Source organism: Onychostoma macrolepis, chromosome 02 (assembly GCF_012432095.1).
Source record: "Onychostoma macrolepis isolate SWU-2019 chromosome 02, ASM1243209v1, whole genome shotgun sequence".
Taxonomy (NCBI): Eukaryota; Metazoa; Chordata; class Actinopteri; order Cypriniformes; family Cyprinidae; genus Onychostoma; species Onychostoma macrolepis.
The window spans coordinates 8,487,478-8,513,008 of record NC_081156.1 but is presented as its reverse complement, the minus strand read 5'-3'; the positions used below and the strand labels follow the sequence as shown (position 1 = coordinate 8,513,008).

The 25,531-nt window shown below is 35.2% G+C and overlaps 1 protein-coding gene across 1 annotated transcript in view; it reads left to right on the top strand.

Annotated features, from left to right (window-relative positions):
• The first annotated feature begins 612 nt into the window (after nucleotides 1-612).
• Nucleotides 613-25,531, top strand: part of cacna1eb (calcium channel, voltage-dependent, R type, alpha 1E subunit b) — a 78,506-nt gene continuing 53,587 nt past the window's right edge. The window contains exons 1-10 of the mRNA XM_058753512.1: nucleotides 613-720; nucleotides 1,824-1,963; nucleotides 11,074-11,177; nucleotides 11,567-11,725; nucleotides 15,023-15,213; nucleotides 17,000-17,103; nucleotides 18,586-18,701; nucleotides 20,645-20,698; nucleotides 21,985-22,065; nucleotides 22,355-22,564. Coding sequence (XP_058609495.1) covers nucleotides 628-720; nucleotides 1,824-1,963; nucleotides 11,074-11,177; nucleotides 11,567-11,725; nucleotides 15,023-15,213; nucleotides 17,000-17,103; nucleotides 18,586-18,701; nucleotides 20,645-20,698; nucleotides 21,985-22,065; nucleotides 22,355-22,564 — 1,252 coding nt within the window. The 5' untranslated portion in view covers nucleotides 613-627. The remainder of the gene's footprint in view (nucleotides 721-1,823; nucleotides 1,964-11,073; nucleotides 11,178-11,566; nucleotides 11,726-15,022; nucleotides 15,214-16,999; nucleotides 17,104-18,585; nucleotides 18,702-20,644; nucleotides 20,699-21,984; nucleotides 22,066-22,354; nucleotides 22,565-25,531) is intronic.

Genomic DNA, 25,531 nt, shown 5'->3' with positions numbered 1-25,531 from the left:
ATTCAGTGCCATTCATGCTGGCTTACTTGAATGTACTATTCAGGGTGGCACCAGATAGTGATTAATAACTTAGGTTGGTTGACAGTAAATGACACGTTGGGTCACAAAGCTGCTGGTTCTACGGACATTGTCAGTTCATTCAGAGTGTTCACATATGAGCCAAAATTTGTTTAAACTGCTACAAGGGTAATCAGCTAAAGCAAGACAATACAGCCATAGTGAGTCTGTCAGTGAAGATATGCACACTTCATCCACTCACAAACTCTCCATTAATGCAGCACTGACTCATTTACATATGCTAAACTTGACTGGTCAACTACTGCAAGCATGCAAGTCCTAGGTAGTATGCATTTAGTCAAACAAGTCCATATACTGATACATAAACATTTATGTAAACACAGTGTATTTGCAGTATTAATGCAGGCAGGTGTACAAGATTTGTGTATGTGTTAAGTGAAGTGTACACTACAGTGTGTCAGTCTTGAAGGGGAGAGTCTTTAATGTTTAGATGTGAACTTTTTAAACTCAGTAATTCTCATTTTGTCACATCAGAGATTTGTCACGTTTTTTTCTTTCCACTGATGTAATATTTGCCTTGACCCCTGTGCCATTACTCCATTTGAGTATATGATCCTGGCCACCATCATAGCCAACTGCATCGTTTTATCCCTGGAACAGCATCTTCCTGGTGAGGACAAGACGCCTATGTCCAAAAGGCTGGTAAGCATTACATGCATAAATATATTCATATTTTAAATAAACATAACTGAACTAAATTATTGGATTCCCAGCATCCAGCGAGTACAAAATAAAATGCATACTGTTTCTCAGAAGATAGTGGCAAACGACAGTACTGGGAAATCTCTTGTAGGAGAAAAAAAAAAAGAGACCTGCAAATCCGTGGCCACGGTTTTGCAGTTCGCCCCCTCAGTTTATAAACCAAACTCACAAATTATTTGCAATCCATTCCCACGTTAATGCATTAAGACAGTGATAATAAAAGGCCAATCTCAGTATACATCTTACTAATGCTACAAACTATATGCAGGCAAGCTGATTTGGCCAGAAACACTTAATGTGGCTTAAATAAGTATACAGTTTATTAAAAAATATGTACTATATACAGGCAAGCAGATGTGGCCAGAACATGAATGCAGTGTGCTGCAACCACAGTAAGGAGTATACTGAGTTTTAGTATCACTATCTGAATGCGTTTTATTTATAATGAAAGCATTTTCTTTATAATGATTTTCTACGAGAGGAAAATGCTTAACATGTAATTTTGCACATTGCATTAATATATACTGCCCACATCTGCGTGTTTGTATATAGTTTGCAATATCAGTAAGGTGTATAGTGAGTTTTGCGATCACTTTATTTTGTGATGTTAAGCGTTTTCTTTATGGTTTTTTGTGGGGGAGGAAATGCTTAACATAAAATTATGTTCTTCACACTTGGATTATGGTGCCATTGTCTTAGAAGTAGATAGTGTGACGAGAAATGTGAAAGAAAGTTGGTTTGGTTGGATGAATAAGGATTCATGTGTTTTTAATTTATACAAAGAAATATATCTGCTTTAAAGGATGATGTATGCAATTTGTTATAAAGTATGCATACAATATATAACCACTGGCCTTCTACTGAAAAGAAGACCATGTTCTTGTTTCTTTATGACAGTGAAGAATATAAACCTTAATGTCATTCATATTAAAGTCTGATATCATTGTGAAATCAACACTAGAATGTGCATTTCTCTATTTATATTTTCTATTGATTGTTTTGTTTAATCATTTGATCTGTTTCTTTCTCATTGGGTCCATTAGGAGAAGACCGAGCCATATTTCATTGGGATCTTCTGTTTTGAGGCTGGTATCAAGCTGGTGGCGCTGGGTTTTGTTTTTCATAAGGGTTCCTATCTCAGAAACGGCTGGAATGTAATGGACTTCATTGTTGTGCTAAGTGGGTAAGTGACATTTATATTTTCTTTCTCCTCACTGATTTTTGATACTTCATTGCTATAAATAGTTTGAAATTACAGGTGTGTGCTTCCCTTCAAAACATGGCTATGGTAGGCATGGCCTGTAGTTGCTATCTGCTCCTCGATTTCTGCTTGCACAATCAGAACTTCCCTAAGCACTTCTCCACTTCCATTCCACTTTCTTAAGTGGGCGAGGAGTGTTTCTGTGGATCTTCAATCATTCAATTCTGATTGAGGGAGCGAGCCTATTCATATATACCCTTCAGGCAGCTCTGTATCCCAAAATGCAGCTATTTGTATGTCGTATTACGTTTTATTGTGTATTATTTGTTTTATTTATTTTTACATTTTCCAAGCATACTCATAGGAATGAAAGCTTGTTTCTACCACAAAAAAAAAACATTTTATCTTGCATTTCTGACTTTTTTTTCTCAGAATTGCACGTTTGTATCTCCCAATTTTGACTTTAAAACATGCAGTTTTGAATTATAAAGTCAGAACTGTGAGATATAAACTCGCAATTGTAAGAAAGTAGTCTTTTCTTTCTCCCTCAGAATTGGAATTTGTTGGATTTTTTTCTTTTAAATTTATAAATTTATATCTTGCAATTCTGACTTTATAACTCGCAATTGTGAGTTTATATGCAATTCGGAGAAAATAAGTCAGAATTGTAAGAAAAAAGTTAGAATTGCAAGAAAATAGAATTGTGGGATATAAACTTACAACTGTGAGAATAAAAGTCAGAATTGTTAGTTTATATCTGAGAAAAAAAAAGTCAGAATTACGAGAAAAAGTCAGAATTTTTTTTGTAAATTCAGTGGTGGAAACATGCTTCCACACTTAGGTCTATAGAATGATGCATAAACAAGATAAATATAGAAATCATAGATGATCAATGGCTTAAGGTGTTCCATTTAAACCCATTGCACAGGTTCTGTGAGCAATCATGCAATGTAAGCAATGACGTGCATCCGTGGCCCTTTGTTTGAATATGGCAACATTTTTATTTTAAAATATTTGTTTGAATATGGCAACCTGATCTCTTGTTCTCCAATATTTCTATGATTGAATGACTGACAGAGACTCATCCTCTATCTGCCAATCATAGCATAGCTTAACAATGAGCTCAACCCCACCCTTTCTCTTAGCTTAAGATTTCTCCCATTCCTTATAATAAAAGTTCCTCTCAGCTACTTTGTGAATAGGTTTAAAAAGGAAACTCTTACCTAAGAACTTTTACTGCTATTTATAAGAACTCTTAGTGGCGAGAGAGAAAAAGTTTTGTGAATACGGCCTCAGATTTATGGCGTCAGTCATAAATCAACACTTAACTCCTTGAAGCAAAGAAAACACCTTTTGAAATAACAGAAGCCTATCTGACGCTGTTAAGAGCTCGCCCCAAAAAATGGTGAAGCGTCCACTAAAATATAATAAAATGTTTGGTATTTTGTCAAAATACACGGCCACTTTTGAATGGCTGTGAATGGGAAAGATGCTTTTCTGCACACATAATGGTGTAGTTACAGCCTGCGCTAGCCAGCCAAACCTTGACCCCCTGTTGTCAATGTAATGTGGGTGTCTGCAGCAAGAAATGATTTTGCACCTTAGCTTTTATCCATTTAATAGATTAAATTATGACAAATCATGCCAGGTCTTTTTTTCACGTTTTAATAGATGTTGTTAAAAGGTGGGAAACGGTCTGACATTGATTTTAACACACATCACATCAATGAAAGGTGTAATTTCTATAAGGTTGCATAGACATTTTTAAGTGCATCCATCGGGCCTCATTCATAAAACATGAGCAGTACATATTTCTGTGTAAAATGTTCATAAATCTACTCTCAGATTAATTGCTGAGCGGTTTAACAGAGACATTTTTCCTGCTCGTGCTTCATGAATGAGGCTGACTGTGGATCCACTTCTTATTACAAAGTAATAATAATTATGTTTGTACACAACCTTATTATCCATTTTGTCTTTAAATGCCAGTTTTTCTCCTAAAATATCTCTTAGAGTGGCTGCTAAAATCTGAAATGAAACCGATTATCCCTGCTACATATCTGACACACTTTTGGCTCCAACATACCTGACCTCTTTAAAAACAGTGAAAGTAAGTCAGACTTAAAAGAAAACTACATGTGTCATTCCACTCATCTGGGAACTGAAACAAGGCCAGTAGGCCATTGCTTGTGGCTTTCATTTCATCTGAAATTAATGATTAGCTGCAAGCGAATCTGCTGGGACAGGGCCAATTTGATATTTTTTCCTTCACAGGTCTGCTGGGAACATATGGAGAAACTTTGCATTTGATAAGATAAAACAAATACGAGTATGATAATGTTGAAGTGACAGCTCACGCACCTCACTGCTCTATGTTTCCTTCTCATGATGCTTCAAGTAGTGTTGCAATATATACAGTAATACATACAGTACAACTACAGACAAGTTCCCAAAAACCATAAACCTTTCCAAGTGATTTTAATCAATTAACTACAACATATATTTATATGAACATGCAGTATACAAGTGGAAGTGTTCGGAATAATTATATTAGTGTAGTCAGGCTTCCCAGTGGCATGTTTTTGCTGGTTTTATTTTATTTCTTCATTTGTTTTAAAATAAATACAATTTAATTATTGAGCTATTACATAAACTCCTGCCGGATTTTATGTAAAATTCCAAGTTTATGTCATTAATCTAGTGTGTCACTGTAAAAAATAAGTGAAATAGTAATGGTAAAAGACTGTAAAAACCTGTTAATTGAATAACGGTAAGTTCACTTACTCTATACAGTGAAAAACTGTAATAGATCTAATGGGACATTTCATGGAATTTTACAGTAAAACACTGTTAAATGTACATTTTTTCAAAGTGAAAAAGAAGAAGACGTCTCATAATTTGCAGTCGACATTCCCAGAATTCTCTGGGGCAGCTCACATTTGATGGCTTTTCATTGAAATAACAAGGTTTCTTTCTTCTTTTCTTATCAGTTATGTACATTATGGTTTTATGTCACATCTTATGTTGTTATATTAATATGCATTGGATTATTTTACTGTCATGTGTGCTATCATGATGGTGTTTTGTGTTTGTGTGCATGGCACGGTGTGCTCCTATATATTAGTATTTACTTCAGCTTGTGGAAAATCTAGTTGTGATGAACTTTGTGACTTTCTCATTACCACCTGTGTTTTTATGATGGTTGTAATTTGGTATAGCAACATTATTTCAGTTAAATAAATGCACATTTTCTACTGTCAAGTTGATTTCAACCTTTAAAATTTAGAGAGAAAAAAATGTGCTACCCTTTTTTTTTTTTTACAGTGCAGTTCTGGCAGCTACAGCTGCCTTTCACTGAATGTGTTTCCCAGTTCACACAGGTTTTTTATGCACTACTCTATGCTGTTGTTTAGTATAAATAGTGTGATTAATGTTTTCACACTAAAACTTCCAAATAGAAAAAGTGATGCACTTAATTAAACTGTGTATATATATATATATATATATATATATATATATATATATATATATATATATATATATATATATATATATATATATATATATATATATATATATGTATGTATGTATGTATGTATATATATATATATATATATATATATAGCCATGTCCGTAAATTGTGTGTGTGAGTGCTTAGGAGTGGTTGTAGCTTGTTGTTACAGTAAACACTGTTGTCGTGTAGAATCTGATATCAAACATGTTTGATATTTTGAAGTGATCTTAAAACACATTGTTTTCATTTATCATGAGTCTCCTAGCAACAAACCTGCATGTTTCAGCACGAGTTTGTTGTATACAGAATGACTTGAAAGTCTGTTAGTCCTTCAGTGTATGATGCCCAATTTTTCTCTAAATAAACATTTACAAGTGCATGATACCTAAAGTCGATTTAAACAAGTCCGCTGCAAGTGACATGAAATTTAAAGTTTCAGCCACAGATGACGATAGAGAGACAATAGTTGCATAGTGGCGGTACTGTAGTGTTGTAGTACTCAAGACCAGTCTTAAGACCATTTTTTGAAGGTCTTGGTCTTGTCTCGGTCTCGACTGCATTTGTACTCGGTCTTGTCTTGGTCTCAGACTAAGTGGATTCGGGATTTTGTTTCAACACCAGTCAAGACCATAACTGTGGGGATATCACTAAAGTGCTGGTGCATTGTCTGATTTATTCATAACCATCATTAATGGGAATGAATTTATTCAAGATAATTTTAAGTTATCTTGAGGCCCCATAGTGGGCCCCGGGCCCCAGGCTGAGAACCACTGATTTATACTGTTATGCCGGGTCAGAATTTAATGAGTATTTATGTCAAAAATGTCACCAAAATTAATACAAATACCCACAAAATTCAAGAGATTGTGGTTACATACTAACATACTTGTACATACTTTTATAAGATCTGTATTTTTATATTGTAGCCTAAAATATGATATATAATTAAGCAATATCACAAGAGCAAGTGAGCTGTTTTCACAAATTTGATATTACTTTTATACAAATATTCAATAAACAAAAGTTAATTTTTAAAACAAAATTACTTATGCATTTGTAATTGTCAGTGTTGGGAAAAGTTACTTTTAAAAGTAATGCATTACAATATTGCATTACTCCCTAAAAAAAGTAACTAATTACGTTACTTAGTTACCTTTTATGGAAAGTAATGTGTTGCGCTACTTTTGAGTTATCTGGGCAGGGCTTGCTTGTTTGATTTTAATATAAAAAAAATCTTCTTTTTCAAATGTAAAAACACTTCTCACGCCAAAAGTGAAATGAATGAGCCTCAGGCTGAAGGAAATGTAAATTCACGTCTGTACAGTAGAGGGCGCTGCTCAAACAAATTGCATGAATAATATGACATAGGAGAAGAAAGTTCGACACTATTCAGCAATAACAAAGATAAAACACAAATGTGTCATTTTTGCTCATTAGTATGGTTGAATTGGATCATTGAAGGTCAGTAGCAAAGACTTTGGTTAATAAAATGGAATTCATAAATTATATTTGTCTTATTTAACATTTAATTATCGCAGGTTTGTATAATATTCTAAGTTTGCATTCCACTGTTTTTATTGATTTTGAGGAACACTGAATGTGTTTATGTGCAGTTGAGATGAGTAAATACATGTTCACATTTAGTCTAGAACTACAGTAAGATCATGTTCACACACAACGCTCTGCACTTACTCCTGATTTCTCTCAACATGGCAACACAAGAGCTGTCAGTCAATACATGGGAAACAAAGTAACTGGCGTTACTTATTTGAAAAAGTAACTCAGATATGTCCTTCTAAATGAACAAGTCATGTTACTTAAAAAAGTAATCCGAGTACGTAACTCGCGTTACTTGTAATGCGTTACCCCAACACTGGTGATTATACCAGATGCAGCTTCTGTGCCACCACTGCAGTGCAAAGATGAATTTTGTTGTTAGTGATTTCATTTGATTGGCAACAGCTCTATATAGTGTCTTGTTATGCTAATTGTATTTAATGATTAAAAATAAGACATTTCTCAAGCATTTGAGTAGTGGTCTCGGATTAGGTGGTCTTGACTACAACACTGTGTTATGGATTCAGATTAAATGATTCATAGAATAAGTCATTCAGATTTCCCCTAATAATATATTCGATAATGCGTCAAATGTGAATATTTTACAATGTAGCCGGACTTCTGCTGCGTGTCTTGAGGAAGCGGACAACCGAGCGCTGCTTCAAAGCTGCTTGAGCGCACAGTGCGCTCAGATGTTGAGAACGCAGCATAGGCTCGGCATGAAGCCTTTCTTTCATAGTGTGTGAAACATGAAGCATTTGCTGCAGATATGCTGATGATTCACCACTAAGTGTTGATAATGTTATTCCTCCATCTTCCTCCATCCCCCTCCCCGTTGACTGGCTCTCAGAGCTCAGTTCAGCGCTGTGTGTAGGTGTTCATGTGTGGGTGAGCCCATATTCATTTCATGTTTGCATTTCAGCTTTTTCACTGACAGGTACAAAGAAATCAAATTGTGAAATAATTAATAGTGTTTGGTCATGTTACACTGATTGATAGAAATGTGTGAAATGACACAAAGGTACAAATGTAATTGATTATTATGACATGCACAAAACAAAATCGGTTCAGTTACAAAAAGCCTTTGTGTTAAAGACACCACAGTGAATATATAAAACACTGTTAAGCCTACGGAAGCACACATTCTGTTAGATGAAGGTTATTATTAAACTAACTGTCCTATGGTTTAAAGGCAGTACATTTTGTACTTTGTCCATTGATTGATCAGGAAGCATTACATAAGTTCCTTTGAATTGCGGATTGAAAGCTCCCGTAAGAAAAGCGGATGTTTATAAAAAGGCATAATAAAGCAGGCGCCTCTCTTTTCCTGTAGCCGATATGAAGGATTTGTTGATGCAAATCATGATGTACAATAGTATGGACGTGCTGCAGCTCTGGAGGCTACAGAAAGATTCACAACCTTGAATTTTCACACCATTTACACCCCCGAGCAATGCTTTCATCCACTCACCCACTCACTCGCTCCACGGCTCGCTCTCTTTCTGACGTTCGCTTTTTCCTTTTTCCTTTTTCCTCTTCCATACTGTAATTAATATTCTCTAATTCAGATTTATCCCTGAGTTCATGACTTTAGGTTCCTCCTGAATATTAGCAATTGTCTTAGTGCTCACAGATACTGTTGTCTAATGTGTTTGTCACTGTATCGTGTCTGGGAAGTGCACGGTCTTTAACAGCTCTGACTGATGCCAAAGTGCCCACTTCCCATTTCTTTTGTGAGGTTGTTCACATGACCTTTTAAATGTAGCACATATCAGGGTGAGAAACTGACGTGCATGTGTAAAACACCCTACCCTGACATCTTACCACAGTATCAGCTAATTTAAAATCAAACCTGACTATTCTTTTTTATGTGTTGTTGTTTTTTTCCAATGATTTATGCATGTGCATCATTATTTTAATTTTTTAATGCATGTGCCTTCATATTCTTTAATATAAATAAACAAAAATACAATAAACTCACATGAGATCCAGCAATAGCAAACAAGAACAATTCAACGATCCAATCAATTATTGATTCACAAAATCACGCCCCGCACCAACATTTTTTTCCAACGCTATCTCACGAACAATTCGTATGTATTTTACTAGGTGGCTAATTCGTACGACCTCACTCGTACGATTTTGTACGATTTGTCTAAACCCCAGTGACGGGTAGGTTTAGGGGCGGGGTTAGGTATAAGTCATTTGTACAAATTCATATGAATTGTACAACTCGTAATACCTACGATTTAGCACAAATTGTATGAATTTGTACGAGTACGGTCGTACGAATTCGTACGAATTAGCCACCTCGTAAAAGTATGAATTGCTGTGAGATCGGGCTGTTTTTTTCTCATTCGAGAAGCCATTTCTCTTGGATATACCTCACAATAGGGAAGAAAATGAACTGCATTTAAAAAAACTATATATTTTTGTCCAATGTTTCCTGAGGTGCACTAGCAATCGTAGTATGACTTATTTCATCACAATTGGTCCTTTTTTAGATATAAATGTGACAAAACCAGTCTTAAGTGTCAATTTTTCTCAATTGAGATGTATACATCATCTGGAAGTAATCATAAATAAGCTTTCCATTGATGTATGGTTTGTTAGGATCTGACAATATTTGGCTGAGATACAACTATTTGAAAATCTGGAATCTGAGGGTGCAAAAAAATCAAAATATTGAGAAAATCGCCTTTAAAGTTGTCCAAATGAAGTTCTTAGCGATTCATATTACTAATCAAAAATTAAGTTTTGATAAATTTACAAAATATCTTCATGGAACATGATCTTTACTTAATATCCTAATAATTTTTGGCATAAAAGAAAAATCGATAATTTTGACCCATACAGTGCATTTTTGGCTATTGCTACAAATATACCCCAGCGACTTAAGACTGGTTTTGTGGTCCAGGGTCACAAATGGTCATTTTCCTCTGATTTCTTCGCTGTGGGAAGGGCATGTCTACTGTGAGACTTCAGTGTAAACGCCCACGGCTGTGATTGGCTGACGTCTTTGCATATGAAATGAGCATTACGTCTGGGACTCTTGCATTTGTACTATAACTGCTGCCAAGATGAACTAATGGTGAAAAGTGTTGATTATTCTGTAGCATTATATTTAGACCTACTCCTGTCGCATCAAAGGTTGCAGAGCTGTAACACAGTCATGTCTACTGAGCACACAGTACTTTCAATGATCTGCAATCTCACGCATGCTTTCATCTGAACAAACACAGTGAAAACATGATGTAAACATGAAACTTACTGAGCAGTGTAAACTGTGTCATTGATTATAATGGGAGTTTTGGGCGAAAATGCATCAAATCACTGATAGACTCGCACTGCTCCAGCGATTATAAAGAGAATGATCTTTTATCACTTTCTTTATAGAAGTAATGTAAATAAATAATATAATCTATAAATATAATATAATAATTTAATCTTATAATCACTACAGTATTTGTTCATATAATTTATTCATATAATACATTAACTTGAAATGCTAGGAATGTATTTGTTAATTATACCCAAAGCATTAACTATAGTTGATGAAGTTTGTAAAGTATTAATTGTTATATCACATTTTGTTTTTACATCTGAACTTCTATTGTCACTGTGTAGAGAGTGTTTGTTAATGTATGTTAATATATGGTAAATAAATGTGTTTTGCAATTTCTGTGCATCATAAAGCGCAAGATTTGAGTGACATTTACAGGAATAGTTCACCCACAAATGAAAATGAAAATTCTGTCATCATTTGTGCTGAACACAAAAGATGTTTTGAAGAATGTTGGTAACCAAACAGTTGACAGGAAAAAAAAATAAAAGTCAGTGGGGACCAGAAAAAGTCAGTTTGGTTCCCAACATTCTTTAAAATATCTTCTTTTGTGTTCAACAGAAATTGATAAGTTTAGAACAACTTGAGGACTTCCATTTCTGGGTGAACGTCACTTTAACGGTTATGTGGACGAAGCCTTATTTCCCTTTTCCTTGTGTTTTTTTGTTCTGTCTGCAGGATTCTGGCCACTGCCGGTTCTCATATGAATATCCCCGTGGATCTGAGGACCCTGAGAGCTGTGCGTGTGCTCAGACCCCTCAAACTAGTCTCCGGTATCCCTAGTAAGTAACTCATCTCATTATTTATCAACCATACACTCTTAAAAATAAAGGTGCTTCACGATGCCATAGAAGAACCTTTTTTGTCTAAATGGTTCCATAAAGAACCTTCAACATCTGAAGAACCTTTCTGTTTCACAAAAGCTTCTTTGTGGTGAAAGTAGGTTCTTCAGATTATAAAAAGGTAAGAAAGAGATGGTTCTTTAAAGAACCTTTGACTGAATGGTTCTTTGTGGAACCAAAAATGGTTCTTCTATGGCATCTCTGTAAAGAACCTTTTAAGCATCTTTATTTTTAAGAGTGTATCAATACTATTTAAAATAATTTTGTTAATCTTGTCTTTAGTATTTAAATTATTGACCAGAAGCACTAATCCAGATGAATTCCTCCAGGTTTACAGATAGTTCTGAAGTCCATTATTAAAGCGATGGTGCCGCTGCTGCAGATCGGCCTTCTTCTGTTCTTCGCCATCCTGATGTTCGCTATCATCGGTCTGGAGTTTTACAGTGGCAAACTGCACCACACTTGCCTGCCCTCTCCAGATATACTCGGTATGGAGAATCTTTTCAGCCTTTAACTCAAACGAAACAGGAATGCTGCAGTATACTGGAGCTGCCATGCGATAATCTGCCATATTTGATCCTGGGTGCTTAGTTCTGGTGCCAAGTTTTCTAAGCCGATCACGTGAGCCAAAATGCCATGTGATTCATCATTCAAACGCCACTGGAAAATCATATCATGACAAATGTGATTGGCTGACAGCACCACAGACCCAAGCGTCTACCCTGAGCTGTGATATCAAGCAGACAAAGAAATTCATATTGTAGATCTGTTTTACACTCCCAGAAAGAACCAGTGTAGGTACAACATCTAATTTTATTAGTAATCTTAGTTTGTCTGAACAAACAAACCTTTTTGAATTGCCATCAGTGGAGAAAGATGGCAGCGTGCGCATCGTTTACACTGTGACTGAGGTGAAATCTAGTGTTTCTCAATCTGAAGCCTGTGTCCTAGTAAGGCTGCATTGAAGACTGTCTCAGGTTGAAGCATCCTTGGAAGGCAGCCTTCATTCTGTGCCCTTTGTTCAGCATATTTCGATCATTCATCAAGTGTGTCCTCCAATCACCCACAGTCCTTAGCGTATAATTATGAAAAAGAATTACAGAAAATGAGTCGTCACTGAGCTCGTCCAATTTCATTATGAAATGCAAGACAAAAAGGCGTATGTTTGCTTTTGTTTTGTTGTAAGTTAATCACATAAGCCACTGTGAGACCAGCATTGTACTGTCATTTTCCTGTTAGAATAAAACAAATTCAAATTCATTTGTAAAAGTATTTTCACGCCGTGAGTGTGGGGGCAGAAACATTTACGATGTTTTTTTTTTTTGTTTTTTTTTTGGTTATATTCAAATATTGAGAGAACATTTTATCATTTTGCAAACTTTATGGGAACGTTATTTTTGGAAGTTCTCTGAACATTTTAAAACATTTTTTTGAATTTTTTTTTTTTAAATGTTACACAAACTAAAACATTTAAGAGAAAATTCCGTGAACAATAATGTTTTTGTGCTAACAGCATTCATATTAAGTTATTTCTGAATGTTCTCCGAATGTCCATAAAAAAATAAATAAATAAATAAATGTTTGTTTTTGGCTATATAGAAACATTAAAAAAAAAAAAACATTTTATCATTTTTCAAACATGACAATGTTACTTTTGAATGTTCTTTTGAAACAACTAGTAACATTTAAAAAACAAAAAATTACTAAACTAAAATGTTTCAGAAAAAACAAAACAATGTATAATGTCTTTATCCCAACAATTCCATTAAGTAATGAAAATGTTATTTCTGAAGGTTTTCAGAATGCCATTTCTTTCTGAATTATATGAATGTTAAGGAAACATTCCATTTAGTCATTTTGCAAACTTTATGGGAACGTTATTTTTGGAAGTTCTCTGAACATTTTAAAACATTTTTGAATTTTTTTTTAAATGTTACACAAACTAAAACATTTAAGAGAAAATTCCGTGAACAATAATGTTTTGTGCTAACAGCATTCATATTAAGTTATTTCTGAATGTTCTCCGAATGTCCATAAAAAAATAAAAAATAAATAAATGTTTGTTTTTGGCTATATAGAAACATTAAAAAAAAAAACATTTTATCATTTTTCAAACATGACAATGTTACTTTTGAATGTTCTTTTGAAACAACTAGTAACATTTAAAAAACAAAAAATTACTAAACTAAAATGTTTCAGAAAAAAAAAACAATGTATAATGTCTTTATCCCAACAATTCCATTAAGTAATGAAAATGTTATTTCTGAAGGTTTTCAGAATGCCATTTCTTTCTGAATTATATGAATGTTAAGGAAACATTCCATTTAGTTATTTTGCAAGCATTATGGGAACGTTACTTTTGAATGTTCTCTGAATATTCTGAAACAAGTAGCAACATTTAAAATAACGTTAGATGAATGCCCAACTAAAAGTTTTTAGAAAAAGTTCCAAATAATGTTTTTGTACTAACATTTTTGAGAACATTATTAAAGGCCATTTAACTCTGAATGAACATTCTATTTTTATTTTTAATTTATTTTTTTTAACAAACATTCTATTAACGATACTGGAAGAATGTTCATCACCAAAGTTCTGAGAATGCTCCCTGTTAGAGGATATTCTAGCGTTTAATGCTGCTGAGGACTCATATTTATAAAAGAAAGATACAGGTTTACGATTCTCTCCGAAAACAGCCGAGCTCCTGGAGGCGCGTCGTGGGCGGAGCTAAAGAGTGACGAGCACTTGCGCCGATCGCCAACAAAACAGAGACATTTGATGCCGTTTCACTTACCGTCTGCAGTTCTGAATCATGACCGGGATCTTTTATAGCTGGGACTGCTCCATCTTTCAGTATTAAACGATGTGCAAATCCAGCGTCGAACTGGGCCTTGTTTATAAAACGTTCTTCAACAAACACACTTGAGAAACTCTGTTGCTGCCCCGGAAGAACAAACTGCATCCACTGTTTATGTAACGCTGGGTTCTTCGGGAAGCTGATCAAGGTTATCTTTCCCTCACAACCAAAAACACACTTCTTTAGAGACATTCTTCTCGAGCGAGTCCTCTTGCTCTCAGCTGGTCGATGCGCGTTCTTCCGGGAGAAATGCCCATATAAGAGTTCCACCCTCGTTTACGTCATGAAGAGCCACCATCGAAAAAAACTTGAACCTGGAAGTGAGATTTTTGGCACAGACATACTCTGTTATACATCCAAATTGTTTTTTGAAACTTTGTCCATGCTTAGCATGAGAATCCAACTCTTTAACAGTGTAAACAACTCTGAATGCATGAAACAGCATTTGTACCGGCATATGAAGCTGGATATGTGATGACAATGTTCAAAAGTATCAGCTTTTAAATCTCGCAGCATGTTAAAATTGTTTTGAATTCATAACATAATATCCCTCTTGTAATTATGCAAAAATTAGGCTTTATTAATCGAAACCGTGGACCTGCAAATCATATTTTGTGTGAAAAGGAATAAAAGTTGTGGGAGTTTTACTGCCTCTAGTGTTCATTTCAAGGTATGTTATTTGAGTTTCGCAGGAATGTTGGTAGAGGCATGTATTTCCAATGAGCCCATGTTGCAACTAACTGATGATTTTAATGTAACATAACTGTAAGGCAAACAAATCAAGCATCACAAATGTCCTGTATTCACATGTTTGATAAAAAAAATATGACTGTGTATCAGAACGATGGCAGTCAAAACATTTTTACAATAATTGAATTTGTTATATTAGTGTAGTCGCTGAATGCATCATGTAATATTGCTGTTCCTTCAGAAAATGAGACGGTGGACTCTTCTGAGGTGGAGTTTGCGTGTGGAGTGAGGAAGTGTCCTGAGAAATACACCTGCATTGGCAGCTGGATTGGGCCCAATGATGGCATCACTCAGTTTGACAACATCCTCTTTGCAGTGCTAACAGTATTTCAGTGCATCACTATGGAGGGATGGACTGCCGTCCTGTACAACGTGAGTTCCTACAGCAGTAACATTTCAAAAAGTCAGTTCTATAGTTGACTGACTGGATAATATTTACATTAATACTCGTTGATACTCATTGTTTGTCTTTATTAACATACACTGCCGCTCAAAAGTTTGTGACCAGTAAGATTTTTAATGTTTTTTAAAGACGTTTCTTCTGCTCATCAAGGCTATATCTATTTGATCAAAATTACAGAAAAAAAACTGTTATTCTGTGAAATATTATTGCAATTTAAAATAACACTTTTCTATTTTAATATACTTTAAAATATAATTTATTTCTGTGATCAAACCTGGATTGTCAGCATCATTACGCCAGTCTTCAAAAATGTTTAATCTTGTAATTTTACATTATTGACACTATTTTCCTATATTGATATTGGAGAGTTGTTTTGACACAATCTGTATTGTTAAAAGCGCTATATAAATAAAGGTGACTTGACTTCAGTGTCACATGATCCTTCAGAAATCATTCTAATATGCTGATTTATAATCAATGTTGGAAACCGTTGTGCTGCTTCAATTTTTTTTTTTTTGGGACCTGTGAAAAAAAAAAATATATATATATATATATATATATATGATTCTCTGATTAATAAAAAGTTAAAAAGAACAGCATTTATTTAAAAAAATAAATTTTGTGTTACAATATACAGTGCTATTCAAAAGTTTGGGGTCAGTATATTTTGCTTTCTTTTTTTCTTTTTTTTTTTTTAATACTTTTATTCAGGAGGGATGTGTTAAATGAATACAAATTCAGAGTAAATAATTATATTGTTAGAAAAGATTTCTATTTTGAACAAATGCTGCTCTTTTTAACTTTGTATTCATCAAAGAATCAAATAAAAAAGTATCACATGTTCCAAAAAACAATATGAAGCAGCACAACAGTTTCAACACTCATAATAAATCAGAATATTAGAATGATTTCTAAAGGATCATGTGATACTGAAGACTGAAGTAATGATGCTGAAAATTCAGCGCTGCATCACAGAAATAAATTCTATTTTAAAGTATATTCAAATAGGAAAAAAATATTAAAAATTGCAATAAGATTTCACAATATTACTGTTTTTTCTGTATTGTTGATCGAATCAGCCTTGATGAGCAGAAGAGACTCCTTTAAAAAACATTAAAAATCTTACTAATCCCAAACTTTTGAGTGGCAGTGTATACCGACCAAACATATGAAGTTATTTACTAAAATTGCAGTAAATTGTATGTAAATATGACAATATGATGTCTTTAAATGAATTTGTGAAATATGACAAGGCTGCTGCTTTGACTTATTGATAAAGGATAAAGGACTGCTATCATGATTAACTCACCTCAGAAGCTGTATGAGTTTCTTTCTTCTGCTGAACACAGAAGAAGATCATTTGAAGAATGTTGGTAACCAAACAGTTTCTAGTCCCCATTGACTTCCATATTTATTTATTTTTTCTTTTCCATACTATGGAAGTCAATGGCTACTGTCAACTGTTTGGTTACCAACATTCTTCAAATGATCTTCTTCTGTGTTCAGCAGAAGAAAGAAACTCATACAGGTTTGGAACAACTTGAGGGTGAGTAAATGATAACACTATAATTAACAAGCTATAATTACTATAATTAAAAAAACTAAACTATACTACACTATACACTGTAATGAACAAACATAAACTATACTATGCATAAACTGTATTTAACACAGCACCTAACCATAATAATCTTGAAATGACTGTTTTCCACTAAAGCTTTACTTTATGCATTGATTGCTGTTGTTTCTCCACAGACTAATGATGCTTTAGGGTCCACATGGAATTGGATATATTTCATTCCTCTCATTATTATCGGCTCGTTTTTTGTGCTCAACCTTGTTTTGGGTGTCCTTTCTGGGTAAGAATTTCACAAATATTTTATAAAAATTGGAAATGTCATTATTCATGCTCATGCTGTTCCAAATCAGATATCTGGCATTAAAAGCAAAGGAGAAATTTTAAGAAGTTTACTATATTTTCCCCCATGCAATTACCATAAATGATGATTTGAGTTCTGAAGCATCAAAAGGATGCAAAAGTGACATTAGTATTATTAAAGTAGTTCATGTAACTTCTGGAGTAATGCAGTATGTTTGAACAATCACAATGATGTGAACTCATCAACCAGATCAGACTGATTCGTGAAGAAGCATTCACATCGATTTTGTGTACTAGATCAATACTTTGTTTATTAATCAGTAACACTATTTCTTTTATGGACAATCAAAAATGCATAAAGGATAGTTATATTAGGATTTTTAGTCAATAAAGATGAAAGTCTGTATTATAGCTTCTGAAACTTTTTTTCTGAATTCGTATAAATAATTTTTATTATCAGGGTTTCTGTGGGTCTTAGAAAGGTCTTAAACAGTCTTAATTTGCCCTTTCATAAATCAAAGCCTTAAAAAGGTATTAAATCGGAGCAAAAAGTCTTAAATTCATAGTCATGGCATTAAATGTTGCACTGCAGAAATTAGTATCTTCCTCAATATTTTTTCTTTTTTCTTTTCTTGTTTTCCAAAACTAATATCTAAACATCTATTGAACAAAATAAAGTGAGTTTATCTCTCAGTGGGTCATGAAAACTTAAGTTGATTTTTCTGAGCCCATTGGCAGATATTTGTTTAGAAACTTACTGCATTTTGATCCGTTTCTCAGAAAACATGATTTTTTATCTTGTGGAAGAGTGTCACTTTTTTTTTTTGCATCAGAAGGTAGCGTAAAAGTTATGTCCATATTCTGGTTAAGCTATTTTTTAAATTGTTTATTTACATTTTGTGAAATCAATAAAAAAGCAAAGTAGATCTATTGAAAGCAGGGTTATTATAGTTAACTAAAACTAAAACCATAAAATAAATGTTTTTAGATTTCCTTTAATTGGTCTTTAAAAAGTCTTAAATTTACCTGCAGAAACTCTGATTATACTTTTAAGATATTTGTATGGTGCTTTTGCAAATCTTGAAGCCTCCATTCATTGTAATTGCAAGGAAAAGCATGCACAGATTTTTCAACTGATTTTTAATCTTATGTTCATCCAATAATTTCAAGGTTTGATTTGTAAAAACGAATGCTTATTTTGAAGAATTGACTGAATGAGAGAATTATGGCCTTGTGGTGAGTGTGCAGTGGTGGGTGGGCTGACAAGCACACTCTCTGGATGACTGGTTCACTAGGGATTGATTACTGTAGCTGCTCTTGCCTCCACAGCTTTTCTCGGTTGATCATGCCTTTACAGGTTGTAAAAGGTCAAAACCCGAAAAGCACTTCAATTATGTCCATTCTGTTGATCGTTTATGGAATTATTATGTGAATGTGTGTCATTTCCTAAATCTTTCTCTAGGGAGTTTGCTAAAGAGAGAGAGCGGGTGGAGAATAGACGTGCCTTCATGAAGCTCAGACGCCAGCAACAGGTGGAGCGAGAACTCAACGGCTACCGGGCCTGGATAGACAGAGCAGGTACTGACATTCATATTTATCTAAAATATTACTGGTTATGCTACTTATGTTCAGATTTGGCATTAGGCAATGCTTTCAAAAAGTGGATTTGGGGACTTGGTCTTTGCATAATATTTGTACAACTGTTGTTGTTAAGAATAGAGCAATACAATGTTTATAGATGTATCTTGGAGATTGTAATGAAGGATGTATGCTGTTCTTGCATGCATTCTAGTGTTCGCATTGGTTTATTAGTTTTTTGTCGTTCATGTTGATCAGTCTTGTTGTGTTTAGCATGCAGTTTGTGTGTTTATCACATTTTTTTGTCAGATGTTGTGTATTAAACATCAGGGGTGAGAAACAAGCCTGCAGTTCCTGGTATTGAATGCTTCAGGAGTAGTTCACCCAAAAATGAAAATTTGCTGAAAGTTTACACACCCTCGGGCCATCCAAGATTTAGATGAGTTTGTTTCTTCATTGGATTTGGAGAAACGTGTCACTGCATCAGTGTCTCAGCAATGGATGCTCTGCAGTGAATGGGTGCCATCAGAAAGAGAGTCCAAACCGCTGATAAAAACATCACAATAATCCACACCACTCCAGTCCATCATTAAAAAAAATCCATCATTTAGACGTTTTTAACTAAATTACGGGTCCATAATCCATAATAATGCTTCATCCTGTGAAAATGTCATCTGGTCTGAATCAGGAGAGAAATCTGCACAAATCAAGCAGCGTTTACAAGCCAAAACAGCTCTAAACAAATATGTGGCTGGATTGTGATGTTAGAGACAACAGGAGATGGACTTTTTCACTGGAGGAAGAGTTATTATTGATTATGGACTGGAATCAAAGGTTTGAAGTTAAAAACGTTTTTTTTTTTTTTTTTCTTGTTTTTTTTTACAAACACAGCTTTTGGCTTCTCAATACATTAATTTATGGACTGGAGTGGTTTGGATTACTTGTAGATTATTTTATCAGCTGTTTGAGCTCTCATTCTGACGGCACCCATTCACTGCAGAGCATCCATTGGTGAGCAAGTGATGGAATGACACATTTCTCCAAATCTGATCAACAAACAAACTCATCTACATCTTGGATGTACTGAAGGTGAGAGCATTTTCAGAAAATGTTCAGTTTTGGGTGAACTATTCCTTTAAATAATTTGGTTAATCGAAATAAATTGAATAAATACAGAAGGCTTTCACTGGTCAGTAATGAACTGATGACGAGTTTTCAGAGAAGGGTGGATGATGGCAAGTGGTAAAAGTGCTCTTGAGAGAAGAGGACAGAAGACATCAAGTGATTTTTAGGCCATTGATGCGGTAATATCTGCTGACGTAACACCTTACATGTGGCAGTAGCTAGTAGAAACACAAAATCCTCTTGATTTGTGATGCTTCATTTTGCTGAATGCTCAAACTTGCACTGCTGCTATGCCAAAGTATCTATAGTGCACTGCTGTGGTATTAGGTGCTTGTTTTAAAATGCAATATTGTTTGTAATCTTTGGCTTTTTGAAATCGTTTTTTTGGCTCAGTAATTTCAGCCAGGCTAGCGAAGTTTCACTGTCTTTACCCAGGTTCAGTGACAGACTGTGCTCTGATTGTGTACTACACCTACACTACTCTTTTCACATTTCACCCTGCCACCCACCACCTGAACACAGCATTCAGGTGAACATGAGTGTGTGAAGCCGCTCATTCTCCCACGCAGTGAAGGGTCAACGGAAAGGTGACACTGACTCACTGACTGGAGTGTTTGTATATGTGCCTGTCTGTGCTCAGAATAGTTGATGCTTCTACAGTACAGCAGATCACTTTTAAGGGGCCAACAAATTGCCATTTTTTCACAAACCAAAGTGAATAAACCAATATTTGATTTAATTAATGTTGAGTTAATTATATTACTTCATTGTTAATATATTATATAAATTCTCTCTCTCTTTCTATCTCTCTCTCAAAGAGGAAGTAATGCTTGCAGAAGAAAACAAGAATTCTGGAAGATCAGCGTTAGATGGTATGAATTTCATTTCGATAGTACAAATAAATGTGTTACTAAAATGTAAGACTTTTATGTGAAATTAAAAAATGTAAAAAAATAAATGAATAAAAAACTGTTTTGGAAAATCAGATTTAAGGACTGCTGTTGTTGTTTCTTATGCTATTGATAATCATATATTTATAACCTGGGGAAGAGTTAAAGATAGCATAAAATGATCTTCTTCTAGGCTGAGCCTATAAACATAATTACCTATTTTCAGAAAATAATTTAGAAAATGTGTTCATAGGTTAGAAATTATTTTTTGCAATTGTGAGACTATACCCACATAACAAATTTAGGTTATAAAAATGTGGTGCAAACATTGTTTTAAAATGTTTCTAAAATGTTGAAATGTCCAGATTTTCTTCTTGTGATTATAACATTATTTTAAGGTTTCTTACAACATTCTACTACAATAATTTACCCAAAATATAGCACAATTCAAACAGTTATTCTTGTCATGATTGTAACATTATTTAAGGGTTACAATGTTTCTTGTAATGTTCATCAGGTACGAATAACATCATATGGACATTGAATGTTGATTTCAGAAAATTTTCTCTTAACATTATAAGAATATTAATAAAGTTATAAGAACATTCCATAAACATTACTTTGGGAACATTTTGCCCCAACATTTATATGTGACCCTGGACCACAAAACCAGTCTTAAGTCGCTGGGGTATATTTTTAGCAATAGCCAAAAATACATTGTATGGGTCAAAATTTTCAATTTTTATTTTATGCCAGAAATCATTAGGATATTAAGTAAAGATCATGTTCCATGAAGATATTTTGTTAATTTCTTACCGTAAACATATCAAAACTTTGATTAGTTATATTGCATTGCTAAGAACTTCATTTGGACAACTTTAAATGCGCTTTTCTCAATATTTAGATTGTTTTGCACCCTCAGATTCCAGATTTTCAAATAGTTGTATTTCAGCCAAATATTGTCTTATCATAACAAACCATACATCATTGGAAAGCTTATTTATTCAGTTTTCAGATGATGTATAAATCTCAATTTTGAAAAATTGACACTTAAGACTGGTTTTGTGGTCCAGGGTCACATATAGCTTAAAAAAAAAACATTAGTGAAAGTTGTGAGAATGTGCCTTGTTAGCTAGGTCATAGCAGTTACAGCATATACTTTCATATAGTAACAGCATATTTGTATATTCTTCTAACTACTAAACCTAAAATTATGATAAGAAACATAAGGCCAGCAAGTGGTGCCATTTAACCCTTTTCATTTTTAGTTTTGAAACGGGCCACCAGCAAGAAAAATGCAAGGCGTCGAGGACCAGGGGAGGAGAAATACTCTGAAGTCTCTACAGTTGGTGAGTAAAATATAAATGCCACCTCTTTGTTTTCATCCGCATTAAGACTTGACATGTTTTACACTGTGTAATATTTGTTTATGTTTGAGATAGAATTCAACATGTGTCATCTTAACAATTTGTCTGAAAGGAAGGAAACAACCACTGTCACCACACATTCCATGAATTCATCTCCATTTTCCAGGCTTTTGAAATAACACCGCTGACTTTCTAATAGGAAAGAAAGATTACATTTCTAATGACATTCTGTGAGACTATGGATATATGTAATATTTTTTTGGGGTGTCAGGTGGTCCCCGGCCGAGGGTTGGTATACGGACAGCGAGACGAGGGCCCGCTGCTTACTTGCGGCGCAAGGAACGCATGTTGCGGATATCTATTCGTCGCATGGTTAAAACCGACAGCTTCTATTGGATAGTCCTCAGTCTTGTGGCACTCAACACCATCTGTGTTTCCATTGTTCATCACAACCAACCGGAATGGCTCACTATTATTCAGTGTAAGTATCTCATTATATTTTCACTGAAATGTGGTTGCATGACGGCATCCCTGACTCGCCAATTTAACCTTCTTCCCCTCTGGACCTTTGGAATTGTCTGGCTGTGTGTGTGAGTCCAAAAAATTTGGGTGTATAGCAGTTATCCACTGCTCCAAATCAGCAGAATATTTAGCAGTGTCAAACTCACTCCATGCTGAGCAAGTTAACATTGGCTGTCATGTTTTTCAATCCTGGAGCACCCTAACACTGCCCATATTTGATGGTCTTCTTAACACAGTTGATTTAACTGATGAACTCAATAGTACGAATGAAGTAGGTGTGTTAAATGAGAGACTGTGTTCATTGTTGGGGACTCTCCAAGGACCTGGTTGTTAGGCTCCTATTAGGGCTCACAATGTGTGTTCTAGCTTATACTTCATGAGCCAGTTTGTACACTTTGACGAATATGCACTATAATTGCTTTTATACTCCTCCTGACGTGCAGAGGACAGTGCAGGCTTCGTTCTTAAGGAGAAAAAATAAAAAGGACTAAAATGAAGAAAGATATCCCTGGTGTTTTCGGAGAAAGAAGATAAAGAAGAATAAAGAGAGGAAATGAGATAATAAAGTTGAATAAAGAGATGTAAGAGATGTTTATGTGCAAAAAACAGGGCAATTGCGGGAGTTGCCACTAAGTGGACCCACCAATTAGTGCAGTAAATTAAAGCCTACTACTTACCAGACACCAAGAGGAAAATTTCATAGCAGGTGACTTCATGCTGAAATGTCTGTCCGGGAGTCTGAGATCCAAGCTGGTACCATTGGATCATCTGGCTGTAATGAGAGGTAGAGCTGAGTGTCATCAGCATAGCAATGGTAGGAAAAAACATGTTGCCTGTATGATGAGTTCCAGTGATGTAGTGTATATGGAGAAGAGGAGGGGTCCAAGAACTGATCCCTGAGGAACACCAGTGACACGTTAATGTGATGTATACCGCTCCACCCCAAGCAACCTTGAATGACCTGTGAGGTAAGACTCAAACAGTTCTGGTGATGAGAGGGTGGACAGGAGGATCTGATGATTCACAGTGTCATAAGCAGCAGATAAATCTAGCAGAATGAGCACTGCTGATTTGGACTCAGCTCTTGCCCTCCGTAGCATGTCTTCATCCCTACTTCGGGCATCTTTGGTCATGTCTGCATCAACATATGAGAACAAAGTTCAGAGCATTTCTCCACCCCTACTCTGACCTCTCTTCTGCACTGCAGATCCTTGCATATCAGCCATAAAATCAGTCATGACATCCATCAAAGTGTGCAGCAGCCTCACCACTGATTGTTGAGGAGTATGACCCGTTGTAACATTAACAGTTGTGTAGATGATGTTGTTGCCGTACTGCAACCATAGTACCCAACTGGAAACTATGGATAAATGCCAAGAGTCCTTGCTGAACTCCTTCCTTGAGGCATATTTTGCAGATCTGGTGACAAAAAAAAAATCAAGGGTATGTATGGACAGAGGGTCAAGGATCTCTCAAATAACATGGTGGCGGGGTCATTTTACACAACTTCAAGACAGCATGCAGACAGGAGATGAGAGACATTTAGCTGTGGTGCAAGACAACAATCTGGCTCTAAATTTCACTGGGACCACAGAGATGATTTTCTGTCCAAGGTGATGTTGAGGTATAAGGTCTCATTATTATTCACCTCCAAAGTTGACGCTTCAAATACCACACAAAGTGAACAAGATGGTAATCCTTCAAACCCAACCTGACAAATCAGTATTTTCTAAAGTCAAAATAAGACTTTAAACCTTTTTAACTATAAACCATTGCTTCCGGCCAACTGACACACATGGGTTGAGTTGATTCTTGACGTAAATTGATTCATTAACTGAGGTTGTGTGAATTACTATCATGTTCACTTGGTGATGTTTTTAAAGTGTCAACTTTGGGCATCCCATACACTTGCAGCATATGGACTCACAGAGATGGAATTTTTCATCTGAAGAAAGAAAGTCACATACAGCACATCTGAGAATTTGCATTTTGGGTAGGAGTATCCCTGTAACAGAGGAGACCTCACCCAGAACACCCACATTTTGGTAAAAAAGGACCAACGTTGACTGCACTTCCACAAGAGACTCAGAAAGGCTGACATGAGCACACTCATCCTCACAAACCTCTACAGATGTGTCATGGGGAAAACCTGTTCTACTGTTTGACAACTGTGAACCGAAAGACATTAGAGCCGATGTCATAGACTGCACAACACATCAGCAGATCGAGCCAAAGTCTAAGGCTTTCAGTCTGCGCCCAAAGAAACTACAAACATTTTGAAGGACAGCATCCGCCCATGCTCTGTTCCCTCTACAACCATCAGGAGTAGACAACAAGCCTAAGGAACAGTTTTTTTCCTGGGCTTTCAAGCTACTTAAACAGATCCTCTCCCTGTTCCTTACCCCTATTCACATGCCCCATCCTACCTGAAAGACGCTTGTCCTCTCCAAAACAGTTATGCCCATATACATTATACTTTATTCTTTGTAGGGTCACAGGGGACTGCTGGAGCTGATCTCAACACGGGAAACACCTTAGAACTAATACATACTCACACATTTACACTCTCACTCACACCTACAGGCAATTTTAACATCTCTGAGTAACCAGAACCACATGCCTTTGGACTGTGAGGGAAACTGGAATAACTGGAAGAAACCAAAGCTGACATTTAGAAAACATTCCCAACCTTTCCTTTTAGCATCTTAGGGCCAGATTTACTAAACAAGGCACATTAGCATGAGAGCACAAACCCATAAAAGTGAAAAGGGTCAAATTAAAAAATGATAATGATAAACAATGGTGCAAATACCAAAATTGGCTGCCGCAAGACCTTAAAAACATTGCATGATTCATTTAAATACTCTCCTTCCGTAAATTTTGCATCTGAAAGGGAAACTCCTACAAATGCATATGCAATAAGGTC